The following is a 17,285-nucleotide window of genomic DNA, read 5'->3' as shown; positions in this document are numbered from 1 at the left end:
GTGGTCGCAGCAGAGCGACCCCCGGAGGGGCAGAGCGTCGCCTCTGGTGGGCGTGCCGGGTGGATCCCGGTAGGGCGCATGCGGGAGTCTGTCTGACTGTCTCTCCCCGTTTCCAGCTTCAGAAAAAAAAAAAAATACAAAAAAAAAAATACACCAATCATCTTGAAAAATAAAATAAGAAATTTAAAGTAAATTCCTAACACATTTTGGACATCTTTATAGAATGTTAAAAGTTTTTAAATTATCATTCCTCTGCTGGGTAATGCCAGATCCTGAGGTGCTGATATGACTGAGGAAGACTTCAGAAAATGACCATTATCACTGGACTATGCATCAGTCACTAAAGAATGCATCACAGATTCCTGCTTTTCTCACAATCATTTACAGAACATAATGTCTAAGAGAACAAATTTGCTTTCATAACTCTTAAGAAATCAGATTTATTTCCCTATAAATTAAACTTTGTAAGTTGTTTTGAATAAAATCAATCTATTCTAGAAATAGAAAGGATCTTAGGAAATAGTCATTTTGCAGAATACAAAATAGAAGCTAAGAAAAAGGTAGCAATTTGCCCCAGGACCTCATAGTTGGTGACAAAGCTCAGATAAGGACTCAGGTGTCCTGCCTCACTAAAATACAGTTTCCCCATTGAGCAGGTGCTTGTTTTAGTTTTAAAAGTGAATTTTCCAAGGCTTCACCTGGTTTAGTCTTCAGTGGTATGTCAGTATGAAACTGAAAAAGAGAAAAAAACCTCACTATTTTGTTTCTTTTTCACTGTAAGGCTTTATGGGAGCTCTCAGTATGAGTGTGTGTGTGGTGTAAGTTCTCAAAATAATCAGCTGAAATTATCCTTCATTCCAGAACAATAGTGGGCTAGGCTAAAAATGTGCAGCAGTACTTGGAGGTAGTCTTATATACTCTCACAGGTGCCATCAAGGGAAGCTATTGGAAGTGTCCAGGTATCTTGATTTCATGGTGCTGGGCTGGGTTCTCGGAAGAATACTGCCTAATATATTCATGGGGAACACAGTCGTGGTCATAGGCAGGGAGATCTGGCCTCAGCATAACTGGGTCAGTCCATTTATTAGTTCCCCACAGGGCAGCAGTATTCTCCACTGAGGAAAAAATGAAGGCTGAACCACATGAGGAGTGTCCCATACTTGGTTTGAAGCTCAATGCAGATTTGTCAAATTCACTGTGAAAGTTGTCCAAATCTCTCCCCTCTGGTCAAGTGAAGGGAAGATGTGTAAAGCAGAAAGCAGGTATTCTGATGATGCCTGTTTCCCTCCTTAGCTAAGAACAAGGTAAGTCATGATTATACAAGCCCTTGGGTGGGTTCTTAAATTTGTATGTCACTCTTCTGTAAAAGGTGATGTGATCAGGTGAACTTGAAGATCTCTTCTAGTTCTAGTAACTCTAATAGAAACAAATACTTATCAGCCTTTATCGCAGATTACAGAATCTATTCATATTTCAATCATTTAGGTAAGAAGTTATTTCTTTACTTTTGGGGGTAAGTTTTATTTATCCAATTAAATCATGTACCTTTTTCATTTTTTAATCTTCTTATATGCAGTATGATGCTTCATCTTGTTTTATCATTGAGGTTTTAATTTTATTGTGGGAAAGATTATAGTTTCCTTACCTACCACCAAATCCTATCTCATCCAAAACTGTCTAATACAGCAAATGATGATAATTTAGGAAAAGACAAATACCATTGTTCCTTGATCCTTTTATATTTTTAAAATACTATTTTTTTTTTTTACAGAGACAGAGAGTGAGTCAGAGAAAGGGATAGACAGGGACAGACAAACAGGAACGGAGAGAGATGAGAAGCATCAATCATTAGTTTTTCGTTGCGATACCTTAGTTGTTCATTGATTGCTTTCTCATATGTGCCTTGACCGTGGGCCTTCAGCAGACCGAGTAACCCCTTGCTGGAGCCAGCGACCTTGGGTTCAAGCTGGTGGGTTTTTGCTCAAACCAGATGAGCCTGTGCTCAAGCTGTTGACCTCGGGGTCTCGAACCTGGGTCCTCTGCATCCCAGTCTGACGCTCTATCCACTGCGCCACCGCCTGGTCAGGCTTTTAAAATACTATTTTATGTAAAATGCACAATGAACTGTGAACATGGAAAATGGTATCACCTTATGGCAGGTGTAAGAAATTATGGTTTGCTACCCAGCGTTCACATAGCCTCCTTCCTTCCAAAAATTATTTTTAATTTAATTTTTCAATTAAAGTTTACAGTCAACATTATTTTGTATTAGTTTCAGGTGCATAGCATAGTTGTTAGACAACCATATGGTCCCCAATATTTCAAGTATATACCTGGCATCATACATAGTTATACAATATTATGAATATATTCCTTGTGTTATAATTTACCTCCCTGACACTACTAGAAATTTTCTTGAATATCCATGTAGAAACTATCTCTCTCCTATTTTCAGGGTTGAATGAAATAGATTGGATTCCCATTTTCAGGGCTGAGCTTAAGCCAATTTGCATTACTCATCTCCTTGTCCACAGTGATTACTAGTTCAGGGATGTTATTAAGACATTAGAAGATATCTACTAAGCCTTCTAAAAAGGATAAACTTCTTTTCTCTTCCTCCAGCTACTGTAGTAGGTTCTTTTTCCTGATAGTTTGATGTGAGCTTGGCACCTGTAGCATTAGGGTACCACTAATTGAAGCTTAAGATGAAATTAAACACATAGTACACAGGCAGAAAGACGAGATCCTTGGTAGTACCATTTAAGTTGCTGGATTGAGCCTCACCTGAGGTGAGACAAGTTCTATACTTTATAGGTGATTTGAACCAATAACCCCTTCTTTTAAATTTTTGGCTCAAGCTGCTTACAATGGCAATTTCTTTAGTTAGATGGGACCATTTAACTAGTCATGGCCAAGGGGATATTTTATTTCTGAGTAAAAGTACTTACTGGTACTTGCTAATTTAAGATCCGCTAGCATTCTCTTCCCATATCATGGCACAAAGGAGCTATTAGTTGGTAGAGCCTCCATCAGTGTCTCCCTGAGAGGCTATGTGGAGCAGAGACCCTGCCAATCTACAATGAAGTCATAGCATGAAATAAGAGATAAACTACTAGACTTTCAGAATAACTGCAACCACAGAAAAACTTGTCCTTTCCTACACACCAATGTAGTATCTTAAGTTCCATCCTCTGGGCTGTGTTATCCACTTTATACATAAGAATTACTCAAAAATATAAGGTAAAATGCAATAAGGCACCTGTAACAAGTCTTGTCACAGACTACTAACAGGTGAATATGCAAACATACAAGTGCAGATTGGGTTAGAATTTAGTATTTTTAAAAAGTCCATTTATAAGGCATACTTACTGGGGTATTCAGATAAATCCTGCTGACACAAACTCCATCCTCTAAGCACCAAACACAAATTTCCCCTGAATATGTGAGTGTCTGTAAAAGGAAGAAAAATAAATAAAACTCTAGATGGAAAACAAGACTTTGCTTTGGAAGCATGTTCTAAATCCCTTTCTAGTATGTTTATCACTCTGATTATTTAGTATTAAATTTTATTTTATTTACGTGGATTATAATTACTTCATAATCTCAACATCAATACTTTCAATTATAACAAATGTGAACTACTATTTTTAATATGACTTAGGTAACATAATAACTAAATTAGGATTAGAAAAGTGAAATAAAGTTTTTTTTCTGTGTAATATAAATATAATTGAGATAAAAATTACTTGAAAATTCAGTCCGTGGCCAGTTGGCTCAGCGGTAGAGTGTTGGCCTGGTATGTGGAAGTCCCGGGTTTGATTCCTGGTCAGGGCACACAGGAGAAACAACTATCTGCTTCTCCCTATGACTTCAATCTGATGGATCTAAAAAGAACTGATAATACTAAATTCATTCAGCTTTTCTCTTGTTGTGAGGCTGCTTACATGCTGGACTGAAAAGCTGAAGTTCATATTGTTCATTTTCACAAACAATTCTTACTCTTCCACAGGATCAGGACTGAAAGCAGCTTAAAGTAACTGCAATGTGGTACCGTTTAAGTTCTGTGTTTTGACTACTAGGGAGTGGGTAACATGAAAATGTGGATCAAGTTTCTAAATCCTAAATGTGAAAATCTTGAATGAAATTTTTAATTGAGTTGAAACAATCATAAGAATAGACATAATGCTTATCAGAAAACATCTGGAAGAAATATTATATAATCAGTATCCTTTTTTTTTTTTCCAGAGACAGAGAGAGGGGTAGACAGAAACAGACAGACAGGAACGGAGAGAGATGAGAAGCATCAATCATTAGTTTTTCGTTGCGCGTTGCAACACCTTAGTTGTTCATTGATTGCTTTCTCATATGTGCCTTGACCACGGGCCTTCAGCAGACCGAGTAACCCCTTGCTCAAGCCAACAACCTTGAGTCCAAGCTGGTGAGCTTTTGCTCAAACCAGATGAGCCTGCACTCAAGCTGGCGACCTCGGGGTCTTGAACCTGGGTCCTCCGCATCCCAGTCCGACGCTCTATCCACTGCGCAACCGCCTGGTCAGGCCATAATCAGAATCTTAAGACTAAAAGAAAACAAGTGTTAATTATTCTATAATCCATGTATTTTTTATTTGCTAAAACTCCCAAAAATCTTAAGGATTTGCTGATAAATCATGAAAAGTGAAATATGTTTCTTGAGATAAACATTGGTAAACAGTTAAACACCCAGAAAAAAAACTTCTTTTCTAAATGTAGAGGGTGGAGTTTTTTTCTAAGTAGAATGAATTCATGTTTTGTGCATGGTAACTATTTCATTTTCATCCTCAGCTGGGGCTGCATCACTCTGAAAGAGGTAAATACTAACAGCTTAATGAATGTTGATGACTCGTTAGCAATAAATGTGTTTAAAGGTCTGACTTGGAAAGTTTGTATGATGACTACAAACAGAATGGCTCCTAAAGTTTCAGTTGCTTTGGCCATTTGAAGAAAGTTAATATTATGGACTCCCAATATGATGATGTCTTTCTAACTGGGGAGTACATTTGATAATGAAAGTGATTGGCATTACCACCACCTCTTCAAGAATAACCTCTACCTCTTATTTTCTTTTTTTTTTTTTAATTTTATTTATTCACTTTTTATTAGAGAGAGAGGGGAGAGGAAGAGAGAGGGAGAGATAGAGAGAGAACAGGGGGAGGAGCAGGAAGCATCAACTCCCATATGTGCCTTGACCAGGCAAGCCCAGGGGTTTGAACCGGCGACCTTAGCGTTCCAGGTCGACGCTTTATCCACTGCGCCACCACAGGTCAGGCCTCTACCTCTTATTTTCAACAGGTTGCATGTGAACCTCCAAAATCTGTTGAAACCCTACTGTGACACACTAAAGTATTCCTTACCATGCAGTATTCATTTGTAGGTGCGATGAAGTCAACTGCCTGAAATTTCCCATCACAAGCCTCTAGGACTTTATCCAAGATTGGCTCCTCACCAAAAGTGTAAATATAAACAGATCCCTTTAAATACCAAAAGAAAAAAAGAAGGCAAATTAATGCAATTGTGTGAGCAGTTCAACAAATATATATTAAATGCCACTTATGAACAAGGCACTGTATGTAATTAGGTGATAGAATATTAGAGATCAACTCCTTAAGGCCCTAATTTTGAGGAGCTTAAAATCTAGATGCTTAGTATGTTTGTTTATTGACTCAGTCATCATCGGTAATAATCAATAAATGGGACTTTATTCTTTTCTCCAGTTCCAGGCATTTGTATTCTAAGTTATAAAACATATCCAAAAACTTCTCCTGGCCTTAAAAATAATATCTATTGATGTAGAAAATTTGAATGTAGAAAACCAGAAAAGTTCTTAAGATGAACTAAATCCTATCACGTACTAGATCATGATGAACACTAATGAAAACTTTTAATAAGGCTTGGTGGAAATTGTGAAGATGTGGCCAAAGCTGTCACTTTATGACTTGTTCATCATTCTCAGCTCCAAAATTTACCTCTCAAAAAAAATCTATCCTGTCAATTATGCATCTCTGCCAGTAAGTGTAGTATGGTCTGGTCACTTAACTAGCAACAAGAGAAATCTGCTTTCTACTAAGCACAAGTTTTTTAAGTTTGAGTTAAACATGAATATTTTTGTTCTTGTTTATATAAAAAAATACAACTTTGTAGTCTAAAATCTGGTAGCTATTTACTGATTTTATCTTTCGTTCATTAGCTCAGGGTTCGGGAACCTATGGCTCACGAGCCAGATGTGGCTCTTTTGATGGCTGCATCTGGCTCGCAGACAAATATTTAATAAAAAAAATAATAACGTTAAAAATATAAAACATTCTCATGTATTACAATCCATTCATTTCCTATCGCTCATGTTCATGGTTGTGGGTGGCTGGAGCCAATCACAGCTGTCCTCCGGGACAACACCAAATTTTTATTGGATAATGCATAATGTACACGGGTCATTGTATGGCTCTCAAGGAATTACATTTTAAAATACGTGGCATTCATGGCTCTCTCAACCAAAAAGGTTCCCGACCCCTGCATTAGTTCAACAAATACTAAGTGGAACTCCTTGCCCTTTCAATGACAAGCATAAAAACAAACAAAACTCCCTTTGTTAGTAAGCCTTTAAAATTATTTATTTTTTCATTTGCAACTTAAAAGAGCCCTGACTCAGAGAATATCATTATACAGCACACTCTTCCCTTCATTTCCATTGTGCAATGATGATAATAATATCTGAAAATTGTATACTAGGATATCACCATTTAGCATACCTTGTCTGTCTGAATCAGCAACATTTTGTAACTGGGAGAAAACATCAAATGTTCTACAGGCTCTTCAACCTGAAGAAAATCCTCTACTTTGTAATTTGAATCTTTAATAATAAAAGAATAAACAAAGCCATCCTAGAGACCAAAAACAATGAGATAAATGCAGAAAATCAATTTCAGTCAATGCACAGTATACTTCCCTTATCAGACAAACTAAGACTTATTGATTACCATCTACTGTTTATTTTTGGTATCTTTACCTATGCTTACATTATCTAGAATGCCCCGTCTTCTTACCCTTATATAGGCAACTTTTAACCATGTTTCTTGGTCAAGTTTCCATTTTATCTATTTTGTGACATATTTCCAATTACCTAAAATTTTACTGACTTCTCTTTTCTTTGAACTTTTCTAGCATCTATCTTATCATCTTCTTTATTATATAGGAGGTGGGGCAACTGAGTCAGAGTTTATTGTGTGGTTTATATATATAGCAGTTTCCTTACTTCAAAAGACACTAGTCTTAATGTATGTTTTCTAATCATTATGTGCAATTTCTTATCTCCCAAGATGATAGGGAGAGGTTGGGAGTGTGTTTTTGTTTCTTTATATTCTTCAAGTATTCAATAAAAATGAGTTAGTTGTTTGGTTGGTTAATTGGTTGACTATGAACGGTTGACTACTCTCAAGAGGATCTTGAGTCACTTCTGTAATAGTGAAGAGGTTTGGGGCAAATGCATCCATAATTTCTAGATTAAACCTCATTATAAATAAGAGTAAGCATTTATGAGATGGTTGGGTTCAGACATGAGAAACATGCCAGATGCTTTCATCATTCTTTTTTTTTTTTCTGAAGTTGGAAACGAGGAAGCAGTCAGACAGACTCCCGCATGCGCCCGACCGCGATCCACCTGGCATGCCCACCAGGGGGCGATGCTCTGCCCATCTGGGACATCGCTCTGTTGCAACCAGAGCCATTCTAGTGCCTGAGGCAGAGGCCACAGAGCCATCCTCAGCCCCGGGCCAACTTTGCTCCAATGGAGCCTTGGCTGTGGGAGGGGAAGAGAGAGGTAGAGAGGAAGGAGAGGGGGAGAGGTGGAGAAGCAGATGGGCGCTTCTCCTGTGTGCCCTGGCTGAGAATCGAACCTGGGACTCCTGCACGCCAGGCTGACGCTCTACCACTGAGCCAACCGGCCAGGGCCCAGATGCTTTCATCATTCTTATGATCATTCTCTATCCCTCAGAGCAGATGCTCCAATCCTTTATTTAAATTACTGTACTTTTAAGAAAACAGCAAGGCCACAATGCTGACTAAATGTAGGCGGTGGGGGTACCCATTGCAAGTTTGGGGGGGAGGGAATTATGAGCTGGATAGAAACAATCCAGACTGTCTCTCATTGGTGGAGCTACACCTTTCACCTTGACAACATTGACTGGCTGCCCTTGGGGTCCTGAAAAAGTGATCTGTGGCAACAGAGAGGCAAAGCTAATAGCAGTCTCAGGAAAGATACCAACAGACCTAAGATTTTAGTGTAGGTCAGCTCCAAACCTTAGACTGATCACCACAGCATGGAAAAGTAACATGGTCTGACTCTTTTTCTTTTTCATATGTACTGAGGCTGAGTGAACTTGGTAAGACTTGCTTCCTGCATCAATAGTTTCTACTTAATAGGGTCATCATGAGGAACAATAAGATAATACAAGCAAAGCATTTAGCATGATGCTTGGCACAAAATAAGCACCAAGTGAATGATAGCTATTAATACTAATTCTACCATGGATATTAACAATATGACACAGGTAAAATAAATGAGCACACACAAGAGGGTAAGCTGAAGCTTGGACAAAAGCTCCCATTTGTATCTAAAAACTTAATACATTAGGTGCACAAACGGAAATGGAATTGGGGGATGGATATTAGGTGTTTGGGGAGGAGGCATGGATTTTTAAATTTCTATTTTTGCCTATTTGCATTGAGATATATAGTATTTCATCATACCGTGATCGCTATTTTTATATATATTTGAAATTCTTCATAAAAAAAGTTTTATAATAGCATCCAAAAAGAAAACAATTTTAATTAATAATCTGACAGAACCTGACATCCCAAATTATGGCTCATAATAGTAAATGGCAGCAAATGGAAATGGTATATATTTTTGAAAACAATAATTTTTAAAGAAAAAAATACATTACAATTCCAGAAGCAAGCACACCTCCCTTCTGATATGCCATGGTGATGGGACTGATAAGAGTTCTTCCTTCTTTTGGAAAAAAAAAATAAGGTGAAACAGGGGACACAATTAAAAGTGCAACACAAAGTAATTCATCTTGTTTGATTTCCTAGGACCATTCATTTCATGGAACCTCTCCCCCCCCCCCCCCACAAGTCAACTTTTTATTAGAATATGTGCTATGATGTTTCCCAAACAATAAATAATAAAAGCTGCTTAGCAATAATTACTGATGTAAAGTCCATGAGTTTTTTAAAGGTAGGTATCATTAGATTATGTAACAAACATTGTAGAATTATTTAGCAAACATATTTTCTTTTTTTTACAGAGATACAGAGAGAATCAGAGAGAGGGACAGACAGACGGGAACGGAGAGAGATGAGAAGCATCAATCATCAGTTTTTCGTTGCAACACCTTAGTTGTTCATTGATTGCTTTCTCATATGTGCCTTGACCGTGGGCCTTCAGCAGATGGAGCAACCCCTTGCTTGAGCCAACGACCTTGGGTCCAAGCTGGTGAGCTTTGCTCAAACCAGATGAGCCTGTGCTCAAGCTGGCGACCTCGGGGTTTCGAACCTAGGTCCTCCGCATCCCAGTCCGACGCTCTATCCACTGCACAACCACCTGGTCAGTCCATATTTTCTTTTTTAGGAAAGCTTTGTCAGAGATTTTAAGAGGTCAGAAAAAAACTGTTATTATCATGAAGGTTTACACTTAAGGTCTGTACATTTTATGGTATGTAAATGTATACCTCAGTAAATAAAACACAGAGGATAAAAGAAAGTAAAAAATTCCATAAGAGCATTTGTTATTAATAAGATATTGTCCTTGGATGTCATATACCTGAGACCAATATAATATTACAAGTTAATTATACCTCAATAAAAAAATACACTGTCCTTGAGGGGAAATAACAAAAGCATATTACTTGTGATGTAGATAAACCACGAGAATTATGTTTATTGCATATCAGGTGCTTGGCATTTTGTCAGATGCTAAGAAGAATACTGTCCTTTCTTTCAATGACAACTTACCTCCCAGCCATCTCTTCTTTCCCAATCCAACTGCCACTAGAATCCAGATTCTTATGACTCCTCCCCTAGTCTACGTGCCTGCGGCTTATAGCCACCTGCTTCTAGGATCTTCCTTTCTTAGGCTAAATTAATCTCTCCAAGCACAATTTCAGTTGTGGTATATCCCTATTAAGGAATTTTTGATGTCTCTCCACTGTCAGTTGAATTTAGTATAAATGTCTTAGTCTACATTCAAGTTCAGATATGGTATAGATGACCCTTCCTTCCCCACTTGACACTCCAGACAAACTGGATCACTTCTTGTGTCTCCACCTACCCCATGTTTTTTGTCTACACAGATACCATTGCCCAAAAGTTTAGCTACCCTTATCTCTGCCTATGAACCCCTCCTTTAAGGGACATTTCAAATGCCACCTTCAAAATAACAGCCTTTTTCAATCCTCTGAATTCCCACAGCACTTTGTAAAGTTCTCCTTTACTGAAATTGTTCTAATACACCTGACTGTAACTGACTGCTTATCATACTCTCTTAAAAAAATAGAAACCACACAAAAGTAGAAATTATGAGATTATATTTGCCATTTATGTCAACTCTGAAGCACTTTGCTTAGTGTCTTACATATTGTAGAGGCTAGATAAATATCTACTTTAAAAGCAATATATTATACCATGAAAATTATTAGAAATAGTATATAATGTATGACTACAACTGAGTAAGTCCTAAATTGGGTATACGTAACATACTACAAGTGTGATGGGAGTCTGGAAATGAGAAACATTGCTTTATAATTCTTTTTATTTTTTATTTTTTTGAGGGAGAGAGGAAGGGGAAGAGGAGAGAGAGAGAGAGAGAGAAACAGAGAGAGAGAAGTATCAACTTGTTGTTCCATTTAGTTGTGTCATTGATTGCTTTTCATATGTGGCCTGATATGAGGCCACATAAGGCTCGAACCAGTGACCTTGGCACTCATAGAGGTGCTAATTTACTCTGTAGAAATATCTGATTAAATTTTGGAGCCAAAGGATGACAAAAACACAGCTCCTGACATCAAAGAGTTGCTGACTAGTGGGAAAGACAGATATGCACATGGGGCATTGTAAGAGCACAGGATGGGGCTCTAAGAAAGCAGTGAGTCTGAGGAACCCAGACAAGGAACACCTAATTGTGTTTGAAGGTTGGGGTGAGGGCAAGGACGGCTCCACAGAGAACAATTTCACCAGGTAAACAAGGAAGAGGAGGACATCCTAGAAAAAGGTAACTGCAAATAGCAGAAGGCAGAATTTGAGGAGAGCACAGGAATGATGAGAACATCTAAAAGTCTCAAGTGGGAGCAGGTGACTATAGACTAGAAAAGAAGTTTGCTTTTCAGAGAGCTGTGGGATGGCATTGTGGATGCGAGGTTAGAGAGTGAACCAAGCCCAGAGGGCACAGGTGAGAGTAGAGGGAAGAAAGAGGAGCTGGGGTAGGAAAGTCAACTGTAATGGGCTCAGTTTTATCAGGGATGTGTGAGTCAGGCAATTGAGAGGGACGCTGCAGTTGGGGGAAACTTGATGTAGGGGGTGGTGTTTGAGCTGAAAACTGTAGGGTTCAGACAGCAAAGTGGTGAGGGAATGAAGGAGGCATGTCTACAAAATGATGGGAAAAACTCACTGGCTAGACTGAGCAGCAGTAGTAGTATTTTCTAATACTAATGGAGCAGACAAAACCAGATTAGAGAGGGCTTGAAAGCAAGATGGAGCAATTCTTGAGTTATATGTTAAAATGGTCTTGAAGAAGAGCAGTTTGGCAAGGATGAACTGCCTGGTTTGAGTCAGTTGTTGATTAAGGCCAGTGAAGTCAGTCCTAAGATTTCTACAAAAATAGGTGTAAAATAATAAGAGCAACTGAAATGGAGAATGCAATGGACAGGTTTCTTCTCAAAGGGTCTACACCTGCCCCCTTCTGTGACCCAGGCTCGACTCTGGCCAGAGCCGATGGGACCGGGAATGGACAGCAGAGCTAAAGGGAACAGACCAGGTTATCTTAGAAATTCTAACCACTTGATATAAAGGTAGTTTTCAGGATGGCAGTTGGACTTAGAAGACCATTATGAGGAAAGGGGTTGAGATGGGTAGCAGGCAGGAAAGAACACATTAGCTTATTAGACAGAAGAGGCACATATATGGAAAAGGGTACATGGAGTAGCTGAGAACTTGGACTCTGAAGTCTTATAACCTGATTCAGGTTTCAGCTCCACAGCTTACTGGTTATGTGAATTCAGGCATGTTTGTTGACCTTTCAGTGACTCCATTTTCTCCTCTATATCATGGAGATGAAAATGTATCTCCTTGTAAAGCTGTTTTGAGGATTACATGAAATCACATGATAGCAGAATGCCTAGAGCATGTTATCATTTAAGAAATGGTAGCTACCTAGAAGGAATAGGATTTGGTAACTAACTACAGGATAAGAAGAAAAAGGAATCAAAGATGTCTCCAAGAAAGAGAAAAATAGGAAACAAAACGTTCATCTTCCAATGCAAAACCATCACCAACAGCTGCACTTCTGAAAATATAAAGCAAAGCACTGTCTCACCCATTCGTGGTCTGTCTTCTATCTTATTAAGCACACTCGCCTTCAGGTTTTCTCCACTAATCTCTAAAAGATGACCCTCTTCACAGCAAATATATATGTCATTTGTTGAAGTCCAGCAGTGCATAATCGGGTGAAGTGAAGGATATAGATCGTCTTTGGGCTTCAGGGAAAGATTACAAACCTTGTATTAAGACAATTATGGCCTAAGAGCCAGAGAAATACCCATCAAAACAATTTCCAAGAGGAAACAAATGAATATATACACACACACATTCATTGGCCCCACCATCTGCCAACAGCTAACTGAACTTCTTCCTCCCCTTCTCTCTATTTGACTTCTTCACTAGGAAAAATAAGGAATTCTTGCCAACATAATCAGAGTTCTAGTGTCACAAATTTTCATGAGTTTTGAGTAATAACTTTTACACTATTTCTTGGTGGATATTTGTTTGTTTTTTGTATCCTGAATCTAAGGAAGTACTTTTCTAGCGACAATCACCCTTTTTGAGGAAGACTTTTGTCAACATTTCTCCCTCCTGATTCTGCAGGGGACGTGGATGTGACTTTCCTGGAGTGGTTATGGGGAGGTCTGCCTGGATCTCATGGGGAATGAGAAGAGGACTCCTTGTCTGATTATGGTGGCCTCTCCAATTCGGTTCATGAAACATCCTACATACTTTGATTCCATGGAAAACTCAAAGAAACAAAATGTATGGGATGTATATCTAGGAAAACTTGTGGCTTTGGAGATTAGAAATATTATGAGCCAAAGATATAAGGCAAATTTTTCCTGTAAAACACTAAATAGTGAATAAATATTTTAGGCTTTGTGGACCACATAGCTTGATGTCATATACTGCCCACCCCCACCATTTTTTAACAATACTTAAAAGTATAAAAAACATTCTTAGTATATGGTCATACAAAAGCACATCATAGTCTGTCGATTGCTGCCTTAGATAGTAATAGGTACCTCAGTATTATGCCTCCCACAGCCCTTAAACGCTTGTTTCCTGCAGAGGAGAGGGTGCTCCCCCTTTCTGTAAGGAAGGAGCAGGTCTCCTTGTAAGCCTAAGACCACCTGCTCTCCTTCTTGGAGGTCAAGGTCATTGTAATAGCTATTTCTGGCATGTCCCTCCACCCCCATTCCCCCCAGTGATTAAGATTTGTAAATTTAGTGTATAATTGAATGGAACTCCTTCCTTTCTATTTAAACAAGTCAAACCTACTAAAGCTTACATTTGTTTGTTTAATCCATATTGAGAATATAACGTTTAGTACTATTATCTGAGCTTTTTGTTATGCTATACTATTATTTACAATTGCATTAGCTACAATATAGTATCTTTGTTTACTTTAGGCATCTTTATACCAGGAACAGAAAACATTTTTTTAATGAGCTGTTAGCCAAATTACCACAATTGTTAAATTTTTTTGAGACTTTCATGTTTGTGTCATTCATTTATTCATTCACCAAACAAATATTTATTAGATTCTTATTACATTCCAGGCATTATTCTGGGCACATCTCTATCCTCATACATCCTGGTGGGGGGAAATAGAGTAAAAATAAATGAAGAGGTTAAATATACAGAATGTTATGTGTTGCAAGTGCTGTGGAGGCCCTGGACAGTTGTCTCAGTGGTAGAGTGTTGGCCTGGCAGTGGATGCTCCAGGTTCAATTCCTGGTCAGGGCACACAGGAGAAACACCCATCTGCTTATCCACCCCTCCTCTTCTGGCTTCTCTCTCTCTTTCTCTTCCCTTCCTGCAGGCATGGCTCGATTGGAGCAAGTTGGCACCCAGCTCTGAGGAGGGCTCCAAGGCCTTCCCCTCAGGGGCTAAGACAAGGTCAGTTGCTGAGCAACAAAGCAGTGCCCCAGATGGGGAGAGTATTGCCCCCTAGTGGATCCTTGTCAGGGCACATGTGGGAGGCTCTCTCTCTGCCTCCTTTCTTCTCACTAAAAAAAAAAAAAAAAAAGAAAAGAAAAGGAAAAACAGAAAACATCACAGGTTATAGTAGAGGGGTGTGTTTATTATAGGCGCATCCATAAGAATGCAATTGGTTCTTCTTGATGGAGTCAAAGAAGTGCACAGAGGACCTAGAAATAACACAAACTGGAGGCAGACAACACCAAGCCTAGATTCAACCAATTCTACAAACAAAACACTGACAATGAGAAGACAAAAAAGTGCAATCCAAACAAAACCACAAGAGAATCCTTCAGGAGATGAACTGAGTGATATGGAAATAATCAAACTTCCAGATGCGGAGTTCAAAATAATGATTGTAAGGATGCTTGGGGATCTTAGAACAACAATGGATGGTCATTATGAACACCTAAATAAAGAAATAGCAAGTATAAAAAAGAATCAGTCAGAGATGACAAATACAATATCAGAAATAAAGACCACAATGGAAGGAATAAAAAACAGGATAGATAGAGCTGAGGATCGAATCAGAGAGTTGGAGGACAACTGGAATGAAGGCATGAAAGCAGAGAAGAAAAGAGAAAAGAGACTCAAAAAGTCAGAGGAAACTCTTAGAGAGCTCTGTGACAACATGAAGAGAAATAACATCCGCATCATAGGGGTTCCTGAAGAAGAAGAAAAAGAACAAGGGATAGAGACTTTGTTCAATCATATCATAGCTGAAAACTTCCCTAAATTAATGCAAGAGAAACTCTCACAAATCCAAGAAGCACAGAGGACTCCATTAAAGAGAAACCCAAAGAAACCTACACCAAGACACATCATAATTAAAGTACCAAAGCTAAGCGATTAAGAGAAAATATTAAAAGCTACAAGAGAAAAAAAAGTTATCACCTACAAAGGAGCCCCCATAAGGATGACATCTGACTTCTCAACAGAAACACTTGAGGCCAGAAGGGAATGACAAGAAATATTCAAAGTAATGCAGAACAAGAACCTACAACCAAGACTACTTTATCCAGCAAGGTTATCGTTTAAAATCGAAGGAGAAATAAAAAGCTTCCCAGACAAAAAACAACTCAAGGAATTCATTACAACCAAACCAATGCTGCAGGAAATGTTAAGGGGCCTGTTGTAAACATCAAAGTGGGAAAAGAATATAGCAAAAAAGGAATACACCTTTAAAGAAGAAAATGGCAATAAACAACTACATATCAATAATAACCTTAAATGTAAATGGATTAAATGATCCAATCAAAAGACATAGGGTAGCTGCGTGGATAAGAAAACAGGACCCATACATATGCTGTCTACAAGAGACACACCTTAGAACAAAAGATACACATAGATTGAAGATAAAAGGATGGAAAAAAACATTTCATGCAAATGGAAATGAAAAAAAAGCTGGGGTAGCAATACATACATCAGACAAAATGGACTTTAAAACAAAGGATATAGTAAGAGATAAAGAAGGCCACTACATAATGATAAAGGGAGTAATCCGACAGGAAGATATAACTATTATAAATATCTATGCACCTAATATAGGAGCACCCAAATATATAAAGCAGACTTTGATGGATTTAAAGGGCGAGATCAACAGCAATACTATAATAGTAGGGGATTTCAATACCCCACTAACATCACTAGATAGATCCTCAAGAAAGAAAATTAACAAAGAAACAGCAGACTTATTGGAAACACTAGATCAACTCGATTTAATAGATATCTTCAGAACCTTTCACCCTAAAGCAGCAGAATATACATTCTTTTCAAGTGCTCATGGTACATTCTCTAGAATAGACCACAGGTTAGGGCACAAAAGTGCTCTCAACAAATTTAAGAAGACTGAAATCATATCAAGCACTTTCTCCGATCACAACGGCATGAAACTAGAAATGAACCATAACAGAGAAGCTCAAAAATTCTCAAACACATGGAAACTAAATAGCAGGTTGTTAAATAATGAATGGATTAAGAATGAGATTAAAGAAGAAATAAAAAAATTCCTAGAAACGAATGACAATGAGCATACAACAACTCAAAATTTATGGGACACAGTGAAAGCAGTACTGAGAGGGAAGTTCATAGCACTACAGGCAAACTTTCAGAAGCTAGAAAAAGCTCAAATAAACAACTTAACCCTGCATCTAAAAGAATTAAAAAAAGAACAGCAAGTAAAGCCCAAATGTAGTAAAAGGAAGGAAATAATAAAGATCAGAGCAGAAATAAATGACATAGAGGATAAAGAAACAATACAAAGGATCAATGAAACTAGGAGCTGGTTCTTTGAAAAGGTAAACAAGATCGATGAACCTTTAACTAGACTCACCAAGAAAAAGAGAGGACTCAAATAAATAAAATTAGAAATGAGAGAGGAGAAATAACAACTGACACAACAGAAATACAAAATATTATAAGAAAATACTATGAAGACTGTATGCCAAAAAACTAGACAACCTAGATGAAATGGACAAATTCCTTGAAACATACAATCTTCCAAAAATCAATCTGGAAGAATCAGAAAACCTAAACAGACTGATTACACCAAATGAGATTGAAACAGTTATCAAAAAACTCCCAACAAAGAAAAGTCCTAGGCCCGATGGCTTCACAACGGAATTCTACCAAATATTCAAAGAACTAACTCCTATCCTTCTCAAACTATTTCAAAAAATTCAAGAGGAAGGAAGACTTCCAAGCTCCTTTTATGAGGTGAGCATAATTCTGATT

General features: G+C 38.1%; 1 protein-coding gene across 5 annotated transcripts in view; it reads right to left on the bottom strand.

Annotated features, from left to right (window-relative positions):
- CFAP43 (cilia and flagella associated protein 43) overlaps positions 1 to 17,285 on the bottom strand; it is a 121,720-nt gene that overhangs the window by 85,995 nt on the left and 18,440 nt on the right. For 4 of the 5 annotated variants that reach the window (XM_066355479.1, XM_066355482.1, XM_066355480.1 and 1 more), the window contains 5 exons: positions 12,622 to 12,781; positions 8,975 to 9,042; positions 6,782 to 6,913; positions 5,390 to 5,506; positions 3,370 to 3,450 (listed from right to left, as the gene is read on the bottom strand). In XM_066355479.1, the coding sequence (XP_066211576.1) occupies positions 3,370 to 3,450; positions 5,390 to 5,506; positions 6,782 to 6,913; positions 8,975 to 9,042; positions 12,622 to 12,781 (558 nt within the window). The remainder of the gene's footprint in view (positions 1 to 3,369; positions 3,451 to 5,389; positions 5,507 to 6,781; positions 6,914 to 8,974; positions 9,043 to 12,621; positions 12,782 to 17,285) is intronic. The other variant, XM_066355481.1, reaches the window with a different exon arrangement.

The sequence above is a fragment of the Saccopteryx leptura genome, chromosome 13 (assembly GCF_036850995.1).
Source record: "Saccopteryx leptura isolate mSacLep1 chromosome 13, mSacLep1_pri_phased_curated, whole genome shotgun sequence".
NCBI classification, from domain to species: Eukaryota; Metazoa; Chordata; class Mammalia; order Chiroptera; family Emballonuridae; genus Saccopteryx; species Saccopteryx leptura.
Note: the sequence above shows the minus strand (reverse complement) of the source record. Positions and strands in the feature narration are given on the sequence as shown.